Source organism: Silurus meridionalis, chromosome 18 (genome assembly GCF_014805685.1).
Source record: "Silurus meridionalis isolate SWU-2019-XX chromosome 18, ASM1480568v1, whole genome shotgun sequence".
Lineage (NCBI taxonomy): Eukaryota > Metazoa > Chordata > Actinopteri > Siluriformes > Siluridae > Silurus > Silurus meridionalis.
In genome coordinates, this window is record NC_060901.1 from 11837594 (window position 1) to 11856736 (window position 19143).

Below are 19143 nucleotides of genomic sequence, written 5' to 3' on the forward strand. Positions count from 1 at the left end.
ATTGGACAATGCACATGCCAGTTATTTACAATGCAGCTGCCACTTTATTACCACTGCGCACTGCACATGCCATTTTCGTAACAATGCACTTGTCACCTCCTTCTAATTTTACACTGCACATGCCATTTTCTTACCATTGTGCACCGCACCTGTCATATTAAAATGTTTCATTGCACATGCCATTTTCTTACCATTGTGCACCGCACCTGTCATATTAAAATGTTTGAGTGCACATGCCACTTTTTCGTTGCAAATGCCACTTTCTTAAAAGTTTACATCACACATGCATCCTACTAATATCGCACATGACACTTTGTGTCATGAATGCCACTTTCTTAAATTTTACATTGCACTTGCCACTTTTACGTTACAAATGCCACTTTCTTAAAAGTTTACATTAAACATGTTACTTTCTTAACATTCCACATCTTCTACATCAGTCCAGAGCACCTCTGGCATTTTTTCTGCACCCCAGTTCCTATATTTTATACATAGTTGAGTAAAGTTAAGTTTATTTCTATAGCGCTTTTGGACAATGGACATTTCCTCAAAGCAGCTTTACAGAAATTAAGAGTTAAGGTAAACGATGTGTATTTATCCGTGATGAGCAGCCATGGCGGCTGTGGGAAGGAAAAACTCCCTTAGATGTTATGAGGAAGAAACCTTGAGAAGAACCAGACTCAAAAGGGGAACCCATCCTCATTTGGTTGAAATCAAGAGTGTGATTATAGTCTTTAAAACAATACAGAACACTGGAGAGTGAGAACTAACATGAGAACCGGAATACAAGATTAAAAGTAATGTCCTTTCTACAGTCTTATACAGTCATTTGAAATTTTGGAAACAGGAGCTACTGAGCAACTCATAAAATAGCTCAACATTTGCGATCATCATAGATCCAACTCCAGCTTCCCCATGCCAGAGCCTTTAACACTCAAAGAGGTCCAATGTCCAAACTCCACATGAGGTGGAATCCAAATGGCGCTGGCACATCTCTAGATGGTTCGGGATGTTTGCAGGCTCGGCATCTATTTCTTTAAAGGTCCATAATCTTCATGAGGTGGGATGTGACTGGAGCTGGCACAACCTCAGGATGCCCCTGGATGGGTAAATAGAGAGAAGCAGTGGGGAGAATTAGCGTAGCTGCTGTTCATAATATTAGCAAGCACAAGTTGATAATGTGCATGTGATCAGATGTACTGGAGCACAAGGTTATGATATGTAACATATGTTATGTGTAGAACTCGCTAAAAAGATCCGTTTTTAATCTGCACTTAAACTGGGGGAGTGTGTCTGAGTCCCGAACACTGCCAGGAAGACTATTCCAAAGTTTAGGAGCTAAATGTGAGAATGCTCTACTGCCTTTAGTGGACTTCGCTATTCTAGGAACTACTAGAAGTCTGGAGTTTTGAGATCTCAAGGAGCGTGACGGATTGTAACGTGTTAAAAGACTGGATAGATACATGGCAGCCAAACCATTTAGGGATTTGTAAGTAAGTAGCAGTAGTTTGTAGTCTTAAAGGTAGCCAGTGCAGGGATGATAAGATTGGGGTTATATGGTCATATTTTCTCGACCTTGTGAGAACTCTGGTTGCTGCATTCTAGACAAACTGTAGCTTGTTTATTAATGATGCAGGACATCCAAATAGTAATGCATTACAATAGTACAGTATGGAGGTCATGTATGCATGGACGTGCTTCTTTGCATCAGATATAGACAACATGTTTCTTAGCTTAGCAATATTTTTAAGGTGGAACAAGGCTATTTTTGTAATATGGTTGATATGATTTTCAAAGGACAAGTTGCTGTCTAAAATAACTCCCAAGTCTTTTACTGTTAAACTAGGGTAGTAGTTACAGTACATCCTTCTAAATGCAGGTTAAAATGCTGGAGCTTCTGTGTACTGGTTTCTGGGTGAATGAGCAAAATTTCTGTCATCAGAATTGAATAATAGAAAGTTATGCATCTTTTAATTCTTTGACACACTCAGTTATCCGAGACAATTGAGCTGTATCGTCTGGTTTCGATGGGATATATAGTTTGGTATCATCAGCATAACAGTGGAAGCTAATCCCATGCATTCTAATAATATTTCCTAAGGGAAGCATGTATATTGTGAAAAGCAGGGGTCCTAGAACTGAACCTTTGTGGCACCCCATAATTTACTTGAGTCTCTAAGTCTTGTTTCTAAATCAGAGGTGTGGCTATTTGGCCTCAATTCTTTCATGAAGATGACTTCTGGTCAGACTTCTCTGGACAGTAAATAGGTGTACCTAGGTCCAACTGGTTTCCACCAGTTCTTTGTTGATAGCACTGCTGGACATCTTTCGATGTTAAAGGGAAATATCATGTTGGACCTGTCTTTCATCTTTTCCTGGCTGACCACTGCATCTACACTCCTCTACATTGCCCATATATTTGTGCTTCTAATTAAATCTCATTAGAGGCTTGGCTGATGCAGTATAACTACCATGTGTCATGTGGCTGTTCTCAGTCTTGCCGTGGTGTATGACTTGTGACATGAAACTGTCTTCCACGACCTACCCTCAGTAGAAGAGTTTGGCTGTTCCTCAACCATTTAAAAAAAACCTTCTACACAGCTGTTTCTGTTTCAGTTAATGACTGCGTTTCAGCCTAAATTTAAAATTATGATCATTAGGACCTGCTTCATATAATTAGTTAATCATACAACTGATACCAACAAAATCTCTGAACTTGGGCAAGTGTAGGAATTGATGCTGGTTTGAAGCCATAAAATATTGATCAGATTTTTTTCTGTTTTGTTCTCTCACTTTGCATTTTGCATTCTGACAAAAATATACAAAAAAAAAAATAAAATCCAAATGAACTAACATATATATATATATATATATATATATATATATATATATATATATATATATATATATATATATATATATATAACATGAAATAATTTTGTTCGAAATCTTTGCTAATTTATAAAAATAAAAAATAAAAAATAATAATTATATATATATATATATATATATATATATATATATATATATATATATATATATATATATATATATATATATATAACCAAAATTGAGCACAGGTGCATCCTGTTTCCACTGATCCAAGGAATTGTCTGTAGACATTCAAGATAGGATTGTATGGAGGCACAGATCTAGGGAAGGGTACAGAAAGATTTCTTCAGCATTTAGGGGCCCAATGAGCACAGTGGCCTCCATCATCCATAAATGGAAGATGTTTGGAACCACCAGGACTCTTCGAAGAGTGGGTCACCCGGCCAAACTGAGTGATCGAGCCAGAGGGGCCTTAGTCAGGGAGGTGACCAAGAACCCTTGTCACTCTGAAAGCGCTCCAGTGTTTCTCTGTGGAGTTAGAAGAACCTTCCAGAAAAACAGACATCTCTGCAGCACTCCACCAATCAGGCCTGTATAGTAGAGTTGCCAGACAGAAGCCACTCCTCAGTAAAAGGCACATGACAGTCTGCCTGAAGTTTGCCAAAAGGCACCCAAAGGACTTTCAGACCATGAGAAAGAAAGATTGAACTCTTTGGCCTGAATGACGAGCGTCATGTCTGGAGGAAACCAGACTCATCACCTGCCCAACACCATCCCTACAGTGAAGCATCATGGTGGCAGTATCATGCAGTGGGGATGTTTTTCAGCAGCAGGAACTGGAAGACTAGTCAGGATCGATAGAAAGATTAATGCAGCAAGGTCATCTTTGATGAAAATCTGCTCCAGAGCGCTTTAGACCTCAGACTGGGGCATCAGTTCATCTTCCAACAGGAAAATGACCCTGAGCTCAAAGCTGGGATAACAAAAGAGTGGCTACATGTCCTTGAGTGGTGCAGCCAGAGCCCAGAATTAAACCTGATTTAACATCTTTTGAGAGAACTGAAAATGGCTGTGCACTGATGCTCCCCATCCAACCTGATTGGACTTGAGGGATTCTGTAAAGAAGAATAGGAGAACCTTCCCAAAAATTGGTGTGCCAAGCTAGTAGCATTATACTCAAAAAGACTTGAGCTATAATTGGTGCCAAATGTGCTTCAACAATGTATTGAGCAAAGGCTGTGAATTGTTATGTACTTTTTATTATTATTATTTTTTTTAATAAATATATATAAATAAATATATTAAGAAATATAAAGTGTTACAGAAAAATAATGTATTGTTTATTTTGGAACAGGTCAAAGGTATTTATCAATTGCATCCAGTAGGTGGAGTCGTTTACCAATGATTAGTTTCACTAGGCTGATAAGAAAAATTATAAGATAATAATTGGGCAATAGACAATATAAAAAAAATAAACTATAGTGACAGTGTATGATCTAAAAAATGTAAATACAGTTTTGAAATGAAAGCTACTATGTGACTTTGACTTTGACCTTATTTTCTAAAGCAATTACTTCAAAGTGGCACATTAGTGAAGTCAGTTAATTTGGTTACCTTTTTCCTGGTACCTACTAAAAGAAAGTCCCGTGATAGATACAGTCAAGTGACTCAGTTAATTAGATTCTGCATGCTGCATAGACATCTCATTTATTCAGCCTGGAAAGAATGCACCCACTCTGTACATCTCCTAGGAAAATAATCCTCCTCAATATTTCCATCATTCACCCAGTGCTAGACATGACTCATCATTACACAAGCTAGGATTTTTTTTTTCTTTTTTTCTGTTTCGTGGGCATGTACAAGAATCTTATGTATAACCATTTTTATTTCTATTCAATTAATTTCTTCACAGACCTAATAGTATATTAATTACTATATAGGTACACATTTAGACTGGCAATAATCTAGCATCTACGTGGACAATTTTTAAATTCACAGAATTACCCAAGTGACCTAGTTCTGCTGTAACCAAACACTGTGCTAAACGATTAGTGCCACTGCTTAGTCATATGTGTCATTCTCAAGTTTCACAATCACAGCAGTGTTTAGAAAAAAGTATTATACTGTACTGTACTGTAACTCAATACAACAATGGCTACACGCTCAAGCAGTCAATGTGCTCATGATTAGACTAGACATTATGCTTTGAATGGATGTAGTTTCTAAAATCTTTTTACAGTTTGTGCTTGGTTACCTTTATGCTTAATTAGGAAATGTTTAACAATTGCATCAGCATGTAGAGAGACTATGTCTAATGACGTTGTGCATTGTGAGTCACTGTGACCTTTGGCTATAAAAAACGGATCTAAAGAAAACATTAGTTGAGGAACAGAGTCACATTTCCTTTTTCCACTCTGATGTTCCTAATTTAATGGTGACGTTTGCACTTTATTGCACATATAACTCATATTTGTTTCCTGCACTGAATGATCTAAGTAGCTCAGTTGAAAGATAACAAGCCAAAGTCGTAAACAAAATGATCGAAACAATCAATTGTTTGGCTATTAATTATTACTAACCAATAAATAAATAAAGCATGGAGCTTTTTCTTCAGTAATAATGAAGCAAATCTCAAATTCAACCATTATGCTGACTGAGTAATACTAGAAATCAAATCAACCATTAAGATAACCTGATAACACACTTTGTAGGGCTGATCTCTAATTCTCTGGGTCAGATTACTGAAACTGAACAAGTGAATTTTGTCTGTGGTATCTCTACAGGACAAAGGAAATGAATACAGTTCTGCATGACCTTTTTACCAAACTAACTGATGTCACATGCTCTAACATTCAAATGCACTGTACATATATCACTCCTGTACGTCAACAGTGAATACTTTGAATAAGTATTACATTGGTTTATGTATTGGATTTATCCAAAACTTAAATCCAAATCTTTAGAGAGGAAGTAATTCAATAAGCTTTATTTTTGTTTCTTGAATCAATGCTTAGTGAAAAGTTCTTCAGTCTTACAGTCTTCAGTCTTCCTCTGAAGGAAAAGGTCACTGGTGTTGATTTTGCTTGGAACTTAAAGAATAGCAGACCAAACTGAAACATGATAGAGGCTTACATGAAGTAATCTAAAATCAGGATTGAGAAGCACCTTCAGCTGTGTGGTAACTGGTACATTTTGGCTGCCAGCAAGCAACAGTGTTTGAAATCAATTGTGAGCACAAGCACCTGTGGAAGAGCTACTAGTATTATGACGCTTTGCTCTGTTTTATTCTATAGTTCCTCGTTGCTAAAAATATATATCATGATACAATAACACAGATTAAACCACACAATTGCTTGCATTGTGTGAGTTGATCTTCAATACAGTTGAGTGCAAATGTTTGCAAATCCCAGGTGTTTGAAATGCAGGTGTATTTTGAAACACAAGACAAAACATGTACAGAAAAAATACATTGATGAAATAAATTGATAAAATAAATGTATAAAAAAACATACTTATTTTCTGCTAAAGACCGCAAACTAGCACTGAGCTCTACAGCTGACTAACCTCTGCAGCAGTTTCATTAACTGTACCGCTTCCCTGTGCACCTGCACCAATAAAATGCTCACCTTCATTTCAAGTTGACAGTTACAATCAGCATTAACACATCAACAGCAGTACAGTTGCACAAAACTGGCAGGAAGGATTAATCAGTATCAACACGTTATGCTTGCTTGCACGTTATTGCCACACACCTTAACACCTTATAAGTTCTCTCTTGGCCTGGGTAACAGAGTTGTTGAAGGACCAGGAAATCTGTAAGTTTAACATTTCCTTTGAAAAGCATGTTCAAGCAGTCATGATCAGCAATTACATTCCTTATGGCACAAAACATGACAAAAACATGCCATAAGGCAAAATTTGATAAAAAGCCACCTAGAGGCTGATTCTTATTAGATAGAGCTTGGTTTTGCAGAGGAGGAGGCAGAGGTAGAGAACAGGGGCAACAAAGTATGAGAGGCAGAGAAGACAGGAGGAACTGAGATAAAAGTAGAAGCAGAAAGTGAAAGGTTATGGATGAGTAAGCAGTGAATCCAACAAGAGAAGGGTCATGTGTGAGAAGAAAAGAAAGAGAGAGAGAGGGGGTGGGGGCAGGGGCGGGTAGGGGGGAAGAGAGAGCAAAGAAGAAATAGTAAGAATGTGCATAGATGAGAAAGGAGGAGAAAGGAGGGAAGGAGGAACAAGATTGAAATAGTGTATTTAGTTAGAGAAGAAAGACAGAGAGAAAGGTAGGTTTCTGTAGAGGTGTTTTATTCATAGTATCTACTCTTAAAAACTTTACATAAATAAAGTATAAAGAGGGGCTTTTAGAATATAGAACATATGTGAATATGTGAAATTTAGAATAGAGAACATATGTGAATAGAGTGGACTTTGCGTAAATAGAGGAGTCAGTGTGTGTGTGTGTGTGTGTGTGTGTGTGTGTGTGTGTGTGTGAGAGAGAGAGAGAGAGAGAGAGAGAGAGAGACAGAGAGAGAGCAAGAGTCCCTCCCCCTTGGTCATATATAATAAGAGCTCATCACCTTCTTTTTAAAATCTAATGGCTATAAAGCCATAGAAGGAAACAGAAATCAGAACAGCAGACTTGTCCTTAGTCCATCAGCTGTTCACCTCTCCACCAGCTCCAGTCTTCTTACTGAACATGAAGAGTGTGTTGCTGCTACTGCTACTGTTATTGCTGGCTATTTGCACTTCCAGACTGCATGGAGAACGAGTAATGAAGATTGAACAATGTCAATCCCTTTGCTCACAGGTATTTGATTTAAAGTTATTACACTTTATTCTGGCTATAAACCAATGTGTTATTAAGTCCTAGTGATGCTGGACAAGTCTTTCATGTCTAAGGTCTAGTGTCTCACTGCATATTCTTTTAACTATGTTAAATATTTAACATTGAACAGCATAATAGAACCGTACATTTTTTTTTTACATATTTTTTTAAGAGCTGCTTATCTCTATTGAGAATATATTGTGCAATTGCCATTATAGTGGGCCAATCAACACTGGATAAGCAATTAAAGATCAATTAAAACGGGTTGATCATTAACTAGTGTAACGATATAAGTTCCCAATAAAAGCATAATGCATTGGAATGGTCACTATTAAAAACCACACTCAGCTGTGATGTCCTGCATAACTGCTCACATCCTTATATGGTATACAAACGTATCTTTTGATTATGACATACATGTAAACACAGGTCATCTCTACAGATTTCTTTGAATAATTCAACTTCAGTAAAAAGTTCCAGGCAGTGCTGTTTTGGCAATTGTGCTGCATGTGCTCCCTTTAAATAAACCACTCATTTAAATTAGTATAAGTATTACCTTACCAGGAAACTAGATGGTTTTTAGTCAATCACTTTAAGTTATAGGTTAAGTGCTGTGACACACACACAATATGAAAGTGTGATTTTTATGTTTCCTGTTCCATTTTCGGTCTTGCCATTGGAAATGTACACAATTGTGCAGAACAGCTGTGCTTACTGTACTTTCTTTCTTATTAAATATTAATATTGCAAAAAACATGACTAATACTGATTCATACTGATGCAATTTGTACTTGTTAACGTACAGCATTTTAGAAATATTTATATTTAAAGTTACTGGCATTAAACATAAGGAAGCATATAGCCAAAGTTCCAGTTACATTAGAAATATCCAGTAAGGACTTTATTGATGAGGATGCATAAATATAGTCATAACTTCATGTGAGGTGTGAACAACCAGGATGTTGGCCTATGCAGAGCACTCTGGGCAAACCCCTACTGTTCTCAGCTGCTTCCTCTTGCCAGGACTATTATGACTAAGTTTAATCAGCATTACTACAGTTCTATGTTTAGTTTGGGTATCCTGTGTATTAGATAACCTGAAATTGAACTGTAATTTGGGCTTCTTTAATTACAGGGACTCCGTTGCAAGGCAAAGCCTCATTGTGAGTACTATTTCTATTTTAGATCACATACATGCTGCTTAACTTGTGTCAGATGAGATCTTACAAGTAAAACTGATGCAGATATTCCTGAGATTGTTAACTCAAAGATTTACTCGACTAACACTTGCCATGACTTGCATTCTATTTGTCTGTTACTTTTCAGTAGTATTTTCAGTTTTCTTTGAAGTCATGGCTTATGTTTTAGAATATGTGTTTGACAGGATCTGTGCTTTACAGTGTCATTCAACCAATGCAAGAAACGGCCGAATGGCATGTCCAGTGATGTGTTCACAAACACAAGCATCTCCACAGTGATGAGATGTGAAGGAGTTCGACAGTGTTCTCTTCACCTCCAAGTCAACACTCATTTACAGCTAAAGAGTAGGTTTAATCTTCTCTCAGGAAAGTCAATGAACTCGGTATTCATTTGCAAGCAAAATAAGTTAGTTTTAGATTAACTGTGAAAGTTCATTTAGCGCAGGTTAATGTAGTGTAGGAGGTTAGATATAGCATTGTTATTTCCTGCTGCATTACTCTATGAGTCATGGTCTTCTCTACTCGAGTGACTCATACAAGGAGAAATTCTAGTTAGTGTGATTACCAGGATGCCCCTGCAAATCTAATCTTTAAAGGTGTCCGCATTGTCTTCTTTCTCCACATGACTAATACACTCTATTATTGGTCTCTCACTGTACATAATCAAAAACCGGTTTTTGTAAGTGACGGTAAGTCTTTTCCTCTCTTCCAGAACACATCCAAGGCATTTACATGTGCACTGTCAGTGCAGCCATGATGGAACAGTGCAGGCTCTTGAGCTTCTCACGTACACAAAAAGAAAAAATGGTGGACCATCAGGTACTATTGTTTAGATTTCATGCACAATTTTAATTCTGATGCTAATCTGTTTAATTTTGTGCCATATTTAAAAAATAAAATGAAGCAACTGTCTTTGTTTGGAGACTTTGAAGAAAAGATGACTGATTGCTTTTGTGTGTCTTTTAATGGAAGGTGAACATTCAGGACAATTGTGTAGAAGTAGGCATCGGGCAGGACGTTTACGTAACTCTTCAAACCTGGCCGCAATTCTGTAATGTGGCTCATTCAAGAGCATACCATGTACCAGGTACGGGATGGGGTGGGGTGTCATGATAGATGAGAAATAGTACAAAAGCACAAGAATTTCATTTATGTTTAAGTGAAATGTCATGATGCCAAATTTAGTAACACTACATTCCTGAGCCAAAATGGGCCAAGCCCAAAATGACAAAGCTTTATGTTATAATGTACCTGCATTTATAGCATTTGGCAGATATCCTTATCCAGCCACATGTAATTGTTGTGTAGTGTAGATGTTTTCATTGCAAGTTTAAAACAGTAGATAATTATCCTGTCAAATCAAAAGGTTTCTTTTTTCTATTTTCTTCTGTCAGCCTGCAGCAACAAAGATTTACAAGGAAACATCCCGGAGTGCACTAGTAAGTCTGAAATTATTGTCTAAATTTTTATTTCAATCTCCAAAATATTTAACTTCTGGAGAAGAAAAAAAGAATAGATAATCTAAAGAGGTTAATATGGTGTCATGAAAAATCTTATTATTTCTGGCAGCTGGCAAGATTGATTATGAAGTTGATTTGGAGAGAAAGGAGTTGCATATAAGTGTGTCAGATATGCTGGAGGACAGGGATTACCATGTTAGACTCTGCCACAAGGATTACATCTGCGCTGGGACTGGAGCTCACGTTCTGGTAAACTGCCTTTTAAATATTTATACACACATGACACATGAATGTATGAAAGTTAGAATTAGAATTTTGACATTTACTGTTTATGAAATCAAACAAATGTATATACATTTTTAGTGATATCAAGGTCACTGTCCACACTGACAGCTAGCTTGATTTGTGCAACATCAATTAGAATGCGTCTTGTTTTATGTGTTTGAGGAACCTACATGCTAAAAAACTCTGAAGCCTTTTATGTAAATATTTATGAAGTCTACCAGCATTATATAGTAGTTAAGAAGCTTGATCTATTTTAATATTTTCCCAACATTTGGAAAAAATATATTAAAAATGGACAAAATACAAACACAGTTAGAGATGTAAGAAAGTAAACAGAAAAAAGTTATGTTTAGAAACAGTAAATAACCTAAAAGATAAATTATTTCTTGGTTTCAGCAAGCTTAAATTGGTAAGGTTAAAAAACAAGGTATTCCGAAACATTCTTAAATCTTGGAGAGATGAAAGCATCAGTCTTCCACACAATACAAAAAATTTTTAATTCATGTCTCAAGGTTATAGCAGAATATTTCATAACAATGAATCTTCTACTGTACAGTATTCTACAATATAGTAGGTTTAAATCAATATGTGAATAACATTGTTCAGAATTCCCGGGGTAATCCTACTGTTAACTCACGCATAATAATGACATAGACAATGAGAATATCACGGTTAAGCATAAACCACTGTGCTAGTATATCTAATTGTTTAAAATTATTTATATTTTTACACATTAGTTGTCTTATAATTATTCATTTTTGAATCATTTCAAATTGTAGTCTTTTAAATTGAAGTTTATTTTTTTTATTGATTAATCCATATGGATCAATGTCAAAAGTTTTACAATTAAAATACATTCATTTCCTGACACGTGGAAGTGTAAGAAAAATTCACTGCAAAAGTATATATTTAATGATTATCAAGGTAAAATATAATAATAAACCTTCCTTTCTTCAGTAAAACACTGTATGATTTCATGTTTCTTCTTTTCACTGAAGATCGAATAGACTATGTGGAAAGCCAATCATCACAAAAAATCTATATTTTTTGAAGAGCATTTTGTGTTTTGACCCATAGTTACAGTAAGTCCAAAAGCACCTGGAGGCAGTATGAACATTTAAACAGCATATAGTTATTTATAGGAATTATATTGCATTTATAGTTTAGAATGCAGACAATGATGGTTGTAACCATGAGCTTAATTTCCGTTGTCATGAAGGCTATAAAGAAATAAGCCAATTATCATTTATGATTTACCATCTTCTGCTGGGAAGATAAACTCAGAGAGAAGTTTTGCACACGTAATATGTTTTTTCCAATCACTCCTGTTTCCTGTTACAGTTAAAAAAGGAGAATCCAGTCAAAAATATCACTCTGAAGTACACCAAGCCAGTCCCCTGCTTGTGTATTGAGGTATTAACTGATTAAATACACACACACACACACACACACACACACACACACACACACACACACACACACACACATAAACATTTGCTTTTTTTTAGTAGCAATGATAGAACTCGCTATGCTGTATTGTCATAGGGCTGGTCTGTCATGACTGATGCTTCTCGAGTTCGAGTCTGCCCTTTCAAAAACCGTAAGTGTGAACTTTATTCTTTAATAAGCAATACAGGTAATGGTTTGAACCATATAATTATGTACTAACATTATATAATAATTGATGTTTTATAGGTGTTGAGGAACTCTGGTCTGGGATAACCTTTGACCCTGTGGAGGAGACAATTTCATGGGAAGCTTCATGCCAAGTTAATGCAGTCATTTCACTGTGTGAACTGCAAGAACAAGGCGTGTGCCAACAACTTGCAAACTCTTCTCAGAAATATGTCAAAGGAATGGTGAGCTTTGTAACAAAATAAGTTGATGAAAGCTTCAGGAAAGAAAAACACATAAAAACTAAGAATTCTAGTAATTACTTGTGTAACCACAAACCTCTTCTCAGGTGACATATAAAGCAGTGGATCCTCATCCTCGGCTTTGCATGAAGGTAAATATTATTGCTTAACCTCAGTGCCTTTGATCAGACACTGTGTCCTCCTGCCTCAAGTTTTATTGCAGACACTCCTTTAGCATGTTCCTATTCAACATTCAAACAATGTGTGCTTTAATGTGTTTTACTTTTTAGTTTGTTACAGAGGCTGGGACATGGATAAAGTGCCCATTTTCAGGAGGGAATTTCCCAGGTAATTCATTATTTTCCTTAATATACAGTGGAACCTCGGGTTACGAACGCCCCGGCATACGTATAATTCAGGTTACGAATCGCAGTTCATCAAAATTTTTGCCCCTGGTTACGAACAATATATCGGGATACGAACGTCGCTCACCAAAAAATCGCAGGCAAGTTGGTTGTTTTTGCTCTATCCACGCAGCTCATCACATCAGTTAGCATCCTGTGTCCCTAGCGAGAGCATCGTGTTACTTATCTGCTTGAACTTTTCCCGGCGGCAGCGTAACAATTCGTTAGTTGATGCTCGTGGAATGATGAGATGGACAACATTAGCCCGATGCATAACCACTTTACTTGTTTTTATGAAGATAGATTAGCAGGGTTACAGTCTTTTCCGAAGTACAATACCCATAATGAATTTCACTCTGGACTTCAATACCAACTGATAGTAGCCTTAAAGAAACAGCTCTCATTTTCCCTCTAATGCAACAATTGTCTCAGCGTTCGTGTTAATAACACTGTCTTTAATATTCTATAATATAATATATAATAATATATAAATAATATAATATAATAAGATTCTCCTTCAAACAATAACTCTCCCTCCTCCCCTTCTCTGACGTCGTCTCCTGCAGCGAGTCTTCTCAAAGGAAAGTACCCGTAAAGATGTTTTCCTCTTTTGTATGTTTTTATGTGGTATGATTTTAATATAACATGTTAAAAGTAAATAATATTAGTGAATATTGGCTTTATTTTTATTTAATTAATATTTTTGGTTGTCCAGAACGAATTACCGAAGTTTCTGTTCATTATTATGGGGAAATTTGTATCGGGATACGAACTTTTCAGGTTACGAATAAAGTACCGGAACGAATTAAATTCGTAACCCGAGGTTCCACTGTACTACCTTATGCATGCAAGTCTCAAAATTAACAAACATCAACCTACAAAAAGTACATTCATTTAGCTGATTTTTTAATAAATTTTACATTCATTGGGGAAAATCATCTCAGTCAACAGTGCTTTCTTCAAGGGCATTGTTGCCTAGAGATTTCCTTGAACTGCTTTTGTTTCATAGGTTAGGGATTTCCCTGCATTGATTTTCTTTGCAAAAATTATCAGAAAAAACTCGATCTTTAAAAAGCTGGAAAACACTAAAGTGTGGAACAGTAGTGTCCTTTATACCAAAAAGTGTGGGACAATATGTTTATCTACTATAAAGAAATTGCAACTTTCTCCTAATTTGTGGCATTTGAATAAAAATATAGTAATGAATGGCAATTTTTTTAATGCATTGTAATTTAGAGAAAAATGTTTTATGTTTTATTTTTATCTTATATACATTTTATATTCATACCAAAATGTAACTGACTAGCAAAAAGCTTTGTGTCTAAAGTTATGTTTTTATTTTATAATGCTTTTCATCTTAAAAGTCATAACAAATTGGAAACACCCTAAAATCATTATCAACCACAATATCTTCCAACAAAACCAATAGTGAACAATCTCACAGATAAATAAGAATTCATTCATCTTTAGTAACTGATGGTTTTCATTTTTTTTAAACACCAAGTATAGACAATTGACACAATTAAGTATAATTGTAATATTAATACTATTTTTAATTTAATGCCTTCAAGCTTTGTGTTGTGTAAGCTGCATTTGCTTTATATGTCCAATTATTTAAACTAATAAATGGATTAAAATACAAAAATTAATAATGGATGTCTTTGATGGGGTAAATGCATCATTTACTTTTTAAATAAAATGTTTGTTTTTCCAAGCTATTTTCTTGGCAAATTTTTATATGAACCTTTATATATTAATATAAATGCTTTACAAATGCTTGGCCTGCTAGTTTGTTGGAAGTAAACCCACATGTAACTACATCTCTTTTAGCCTGGGACGTAGAAGTTTCGACTGACCAGGGCCGGCCACAACTGCTTGTGACTTCCCAAGTTGAAGGCAGTCTCTCGTTGAGTGTGTGTTACAAGAAAGGGGCTTCTGGATGCAAAGACACACAAACTGTCCTAGTTGATATGGTAAGTCAGAGTATAGTGGGCTGTTAATGAGCCCTAGAGGAACAATATAGGCAACTAAAATAAAGTACAGGAAATGCAATACAGGAACTACAAAAACTTCACACACACACACACACACACACACACACACACACACACACACACACACACACACACACACAAAGCAAAACAACTGAAGTTGCTTGTGAGTGAATTATGATCAATTTAATTATGAGCAATTAAGAAACAGGACCTTTTTATTTATTTGTTTATTTGTGTTTTATTTATTTTTTTATTAAAAAAAAAAAAAACTCTATTTACTTGACAGCATTGTTAGATTTTCTTACAGTAACATTCATACATACATTAAAAAATAAATAATTGAACTACACCTACAACAACTGTAACAACAACAAACCCCAACAACAACAAACTCCAGAAGTTCCACTGGTTCCTGTTGGGAAGGGTTCATGTTTTTGAATGCGCAATGAAAAGAAAAAAAAAGAAAAAAAGGCCATAAGATATGATCAAACAAACTGTATCTTGTGATTCTACAGGACAAATTTAAACATGTGCAGCCAAATCTGGCTTTGGATCTGTGTACACCAGGTCTCTGTATCAAGGTAAAGAAGTTGAAATTTCTAAAATGCTTGCACAGTGTCTTAATTATTTTAATGCTTGGCATGAATTAAAACCATATATATATATTTTTTTAGGCAAAGCGTGTGGGTGTAAAATATGGAGTTACCTCTCTCTATTGCCAACCATCATGCTGTAAGTTCTCTTCGTGATATTTATTTTAAATGTAAGGGTTACAGTGTTCCGGTGATTGATATGGGAATATACCTTAAATAAGACTCCAATCAAAGAGCACCATGCATACACATTTACACACTTGTCTAAACATACATCTGAATGAAATGCCCAGTCCACCTATCAACTTGTTTTTGGGAAGTGAGAGGAAGTTGGAGCACCTAGCAAAAACAAATTCATACATTGGGAAGGACATGGGAAATTGTACAGTGATTCTATGCATCCTGTTGCGCTACTGTGCTGTCATTCGAAAGATATCTTTAAAAACAGCAATCTGATGACAACCTATTCTGATGTCATTTTCTGTCAAGAGGCTAGTCCTCGGATTTCAACCATTATCTGGGAATTTGGAGGAAAACAGTATCAAACTACTAAACAAGACCTAGCACGTCTAATGACACACTGATCACATATGAGATCACATGGCATGCGCCCAAGGTATAATAAAAGGGCTCTCTAGAATCCCTGAGGCAAACATGTTACAGCTACTTTCTCGACACACAAAAAAGCACGTAATGAATCTTTTTGGTTGGGTTTACTTCCTTTTTGAAATATGCAAAAAATTGTTGGAAGTTTATGTGGATTGTCAAATGCATGTATGTTAAAACATACATTTCTCTCTTCACTTTGCCGCATGTTCTTCCTCCAAACTCACAGACAGTGAAAGTCAGTCTCAACTCATGCATTTCATTGTGCCAGCAATGACCCTGATTACAGCTGTAGCTGTGGCTGCTGCTGTGATGATCATTACGATGATTGGTGAGTTGCATATGTACTGTATATACTTGTATTGTATATTTTAATGTAGTATCATTGCTAAATGCTTTACATTATAGCTTCAAGATAGTTGAAGCTTGAAGAATTAAGCTTGCTAGCTGACAAATAAGTATAACCAGTGGTAGATGAAGTACACAAAGCATCTATTTAAAAAAAAAGTAGAAATACTTCTGAAATAAAAATTACTCCAGTAAAAAGTGAGTCGAACTACGAAGGTTTTTGCCTTCAAGTATCCAAAGTACTATGATTTATTATGGCTGTAATGTTCATAATAGCATTTTTGTCACAAGACTCTTTGCTTAATCAACTCAGTTTAGGTGAAAAGGCTCTAATGTTACTCTCAGCTCACTGATTTATTAATAGAATGATATTAATGAGTCAAACAGTGATTGATATCTATTACAATTATCATGAGCCAAAACCCTTTTTTTCAACTACTTAAAATCATGCAAACAAGGCCACAGGTTTTGTGGCAAATTCGAGTCAGAATTTTCTTCCATCATTTATTCCTCTCTAAATGTTTCTCGTGATACGACGAAAAAGCTACTTAAGTATAGTAACAAATTAAATTTATATTGTTACTGTCCACTGAGTATAACGAGTAACAAATAATAAGAAATATTCATACTCTTACTTACAAAATGTTGAAATAAAAATGGGACAGTCATCGTTACCACTCTATTTCCTCCTTAATGAGTCAGATGTTTGAAATCAATAGCACAGTTCATTAACTATTCACCAACTAGTGGCTGTTTCCTTTTTTAGAAGTATTTTGTCCTTCAGAGAATTTATATCCACAGAATGGAATATACTTAGATGTTTGAGCTCTCTGCTCTTTTGGGTTTGGTGGTACTACAATAGACTTATTACACAAAGTAAACCAAAAGAGCAGTTTTCTTTTTCCTCCAGTAAAAATGCAGATGAGCCAACTGAAAATAATCTGGTTTGATTGACAGCATTGTAGGTCTGTTTGAAATTCCTAGTGTAATTCTGGCTGCTGCTACTGTATTGATTTGGTGGTCATATCTAAAAGATCACATTGACATGGTAGACAGTTTTTTTCCGTGTTAAAGAGTAATTCGAGTTAAATAATGTGAAATATCACCTATTCGTGTTTTAAGTATAATTAACAAAAGGTAAAAAAATTTGGTCAAAAATGCTAAAGCATTTCAAAACAAATGACTTTCTTTTGTTCTTATGCTGGAAAACCTGCACATAAACCTTTTTTAATATACATTGATTATGCAAAAGGACATGCATTGACTACCCAAGATAGAAATTAAGCAAAACCAATACATGTTACTCAGATATACTCTGCTATCTTAAACTAACATTATGCTAATTTAAATTGGATTCAGGTTGCTACAGCAAAAGGACGATAAAGGCTCAGGGCATTGTGCACTTACCAGGACCGCACACAGGTAAGATTAAGTTTGTTATCTTATGCCAGACCTGTCTGCATTTATAAGCATGCACTGTATCTGTGTCTAGGTTTAGTATATTTAACACATTTAGTTCACATGATTCACCTAATAAATGATTAGTAAGATCATCATACACCTTTAGATCGTGGGGTGCTATGAGGAGGATTAGGCAAATAGGAATGCGAGTTAGTGGGCTGTAAATACTTACCATATTTGGTATTAAATATATTAAACACTAGCTTTTTTTCAATTGTCAGTTTGACTATATACATCTGAAAGAATATGTATAAAAATTTAACTTGTGATTCAATTAAGTTTGCAGTAATCTGAAGCTGGACATGATTTTCTCTCTAAAGCATCTAATAATATTTTCATTTCAGCCTTATTCTCTCCAAAAACTGAGGGGATGAACTCAAAGCTGATATCAACGACAATAGTTGATGAGAGAACTAGCTCAGTATGCTCCCAGTTACAAGACTCTGAGATGTCCAATCTACTGAATGACTTCAGAAATCACTAAGAAGTATAACTCTGAAAGTGTTTCAAGGATTATTTTGTTTTGCATTTCATGGTTTTTCATATTAGATTCCTAAAAACATACCATAAAATTATATATTTCTATGTTTGCTTCTATTGTTTATGTATTTTGATGTAGACTGTTGTTATGGGTGACTATTTTGCACTTTATTTCTTCTTTGAATATGTAATTTAATGAGAGTAGAATTATAGCTTGGTATTATAAAACATTTATACAGGTCTTTTGTAAAATAAACAGGCTCGAAAGCACAAACAAATCACAAACAAATGTTACGTATATATATATATATATATATATATATATATATATATATATATATATATATATATATATATTGTGTTACAGAGCAAAATAGATTTATTTATGTGATACGTTATATTCTCATTAGACTTTTTTAAACTTGTTTTTGTTGAATGTCACTGTTATCTTGACATGGTTCTGATATTATTAATGTTTAAACACTGCCATTTTGTATGTGAAAGTTCTCTATAAAGTACATGTTGACTGACAACCATGACTTTCATTTGCTGCCAAATGATTATTTAATCTCAGAGTTTGGGCTTTTCTCTTTTTTGCACAGGTTTCACAGACCAAACCCCTACTGCTTGAAATAGAAAGTTACTGATATAATTTACTATATCAGTAGTAAGCCTATCAGGGCCAGAAAGGACTTCTCTAAAACAGTTCAAAACTGTTACGCTGTTACGCTTTTTCTTGAACTATTTATTCTTTTGCATTTTATTTCCCATATGAAAAACACCCAATTCGCCCTCAA

The 19143-nt window shown here is 35.2% G+C and overlaps 1 protein-coding gene across 1 annotated transcript; it reads left to right on the forward strand.

The window, feature by feature from the left end:
• The first annotated feature begins 7064 nt into the window (after window positions 1–7064).
• On the forward strand, window positions 7065–18885 carry il17rel (interleukin 17 receptor E-like). Its single transcript, XM_046874417.1, has 18 exons — window positions 7065–7642; window positions 8796–8823; window positions 9061–9204; window positions 9572–9678; window positions 9832–9946; window positions 10254–10298; window positions 10429–10568; window positions 11946–12017; window positions 12150–12204; window positions 12300–12463; window positions 12568–12612; window positions 12751–12808; window positions 14695–14837; window positions 15374–15439; window positions 15533–15590; window positions 16287–16388; window positions 17765–17827; window positions 18211–18885. Exons 1-18 carry the CDS (start codon window positions 7532–7534, stop codon window positions 18348–18350), a joined length of 1656 nt encoding a protein of 551 aa, XP_046730373.1. The 5' UTR covers window positions 7065–7531; the 3' UTR covers window positions 18351–18885.
• The last annotated feature ends 258 nt before the right edge of the window (window positions 18886–19143 follow it).

What these genes read in the sequence shown, in the direction of transcription:
- il17rel (XM_046874417.1), top strand. Translation starts at nt 7,532, where the DNA reads ATGAAGAGTGTGTTGCTGCTACTGCTACTGTTATTGCTGGCTATTTGC. An exon ending in GGACTGGAGCTCACGTTCTG is followed by an intron (nt 10,569 to 11,945) that starts GTAAACTGCCTT and finishes TTCCTGTTACAG; the next exon opens with TTAAAAAAGGAGAATCCAGT. An exon ending in TTCAGGAGGGAATTTCCCAG is followed by an intron (nt 12,809 to 14,694) that starts GTAATTCATTAT and finishes CATCTCTTTTAG; the next exon opens with CCTGGGACGTAGAAGTTTCG.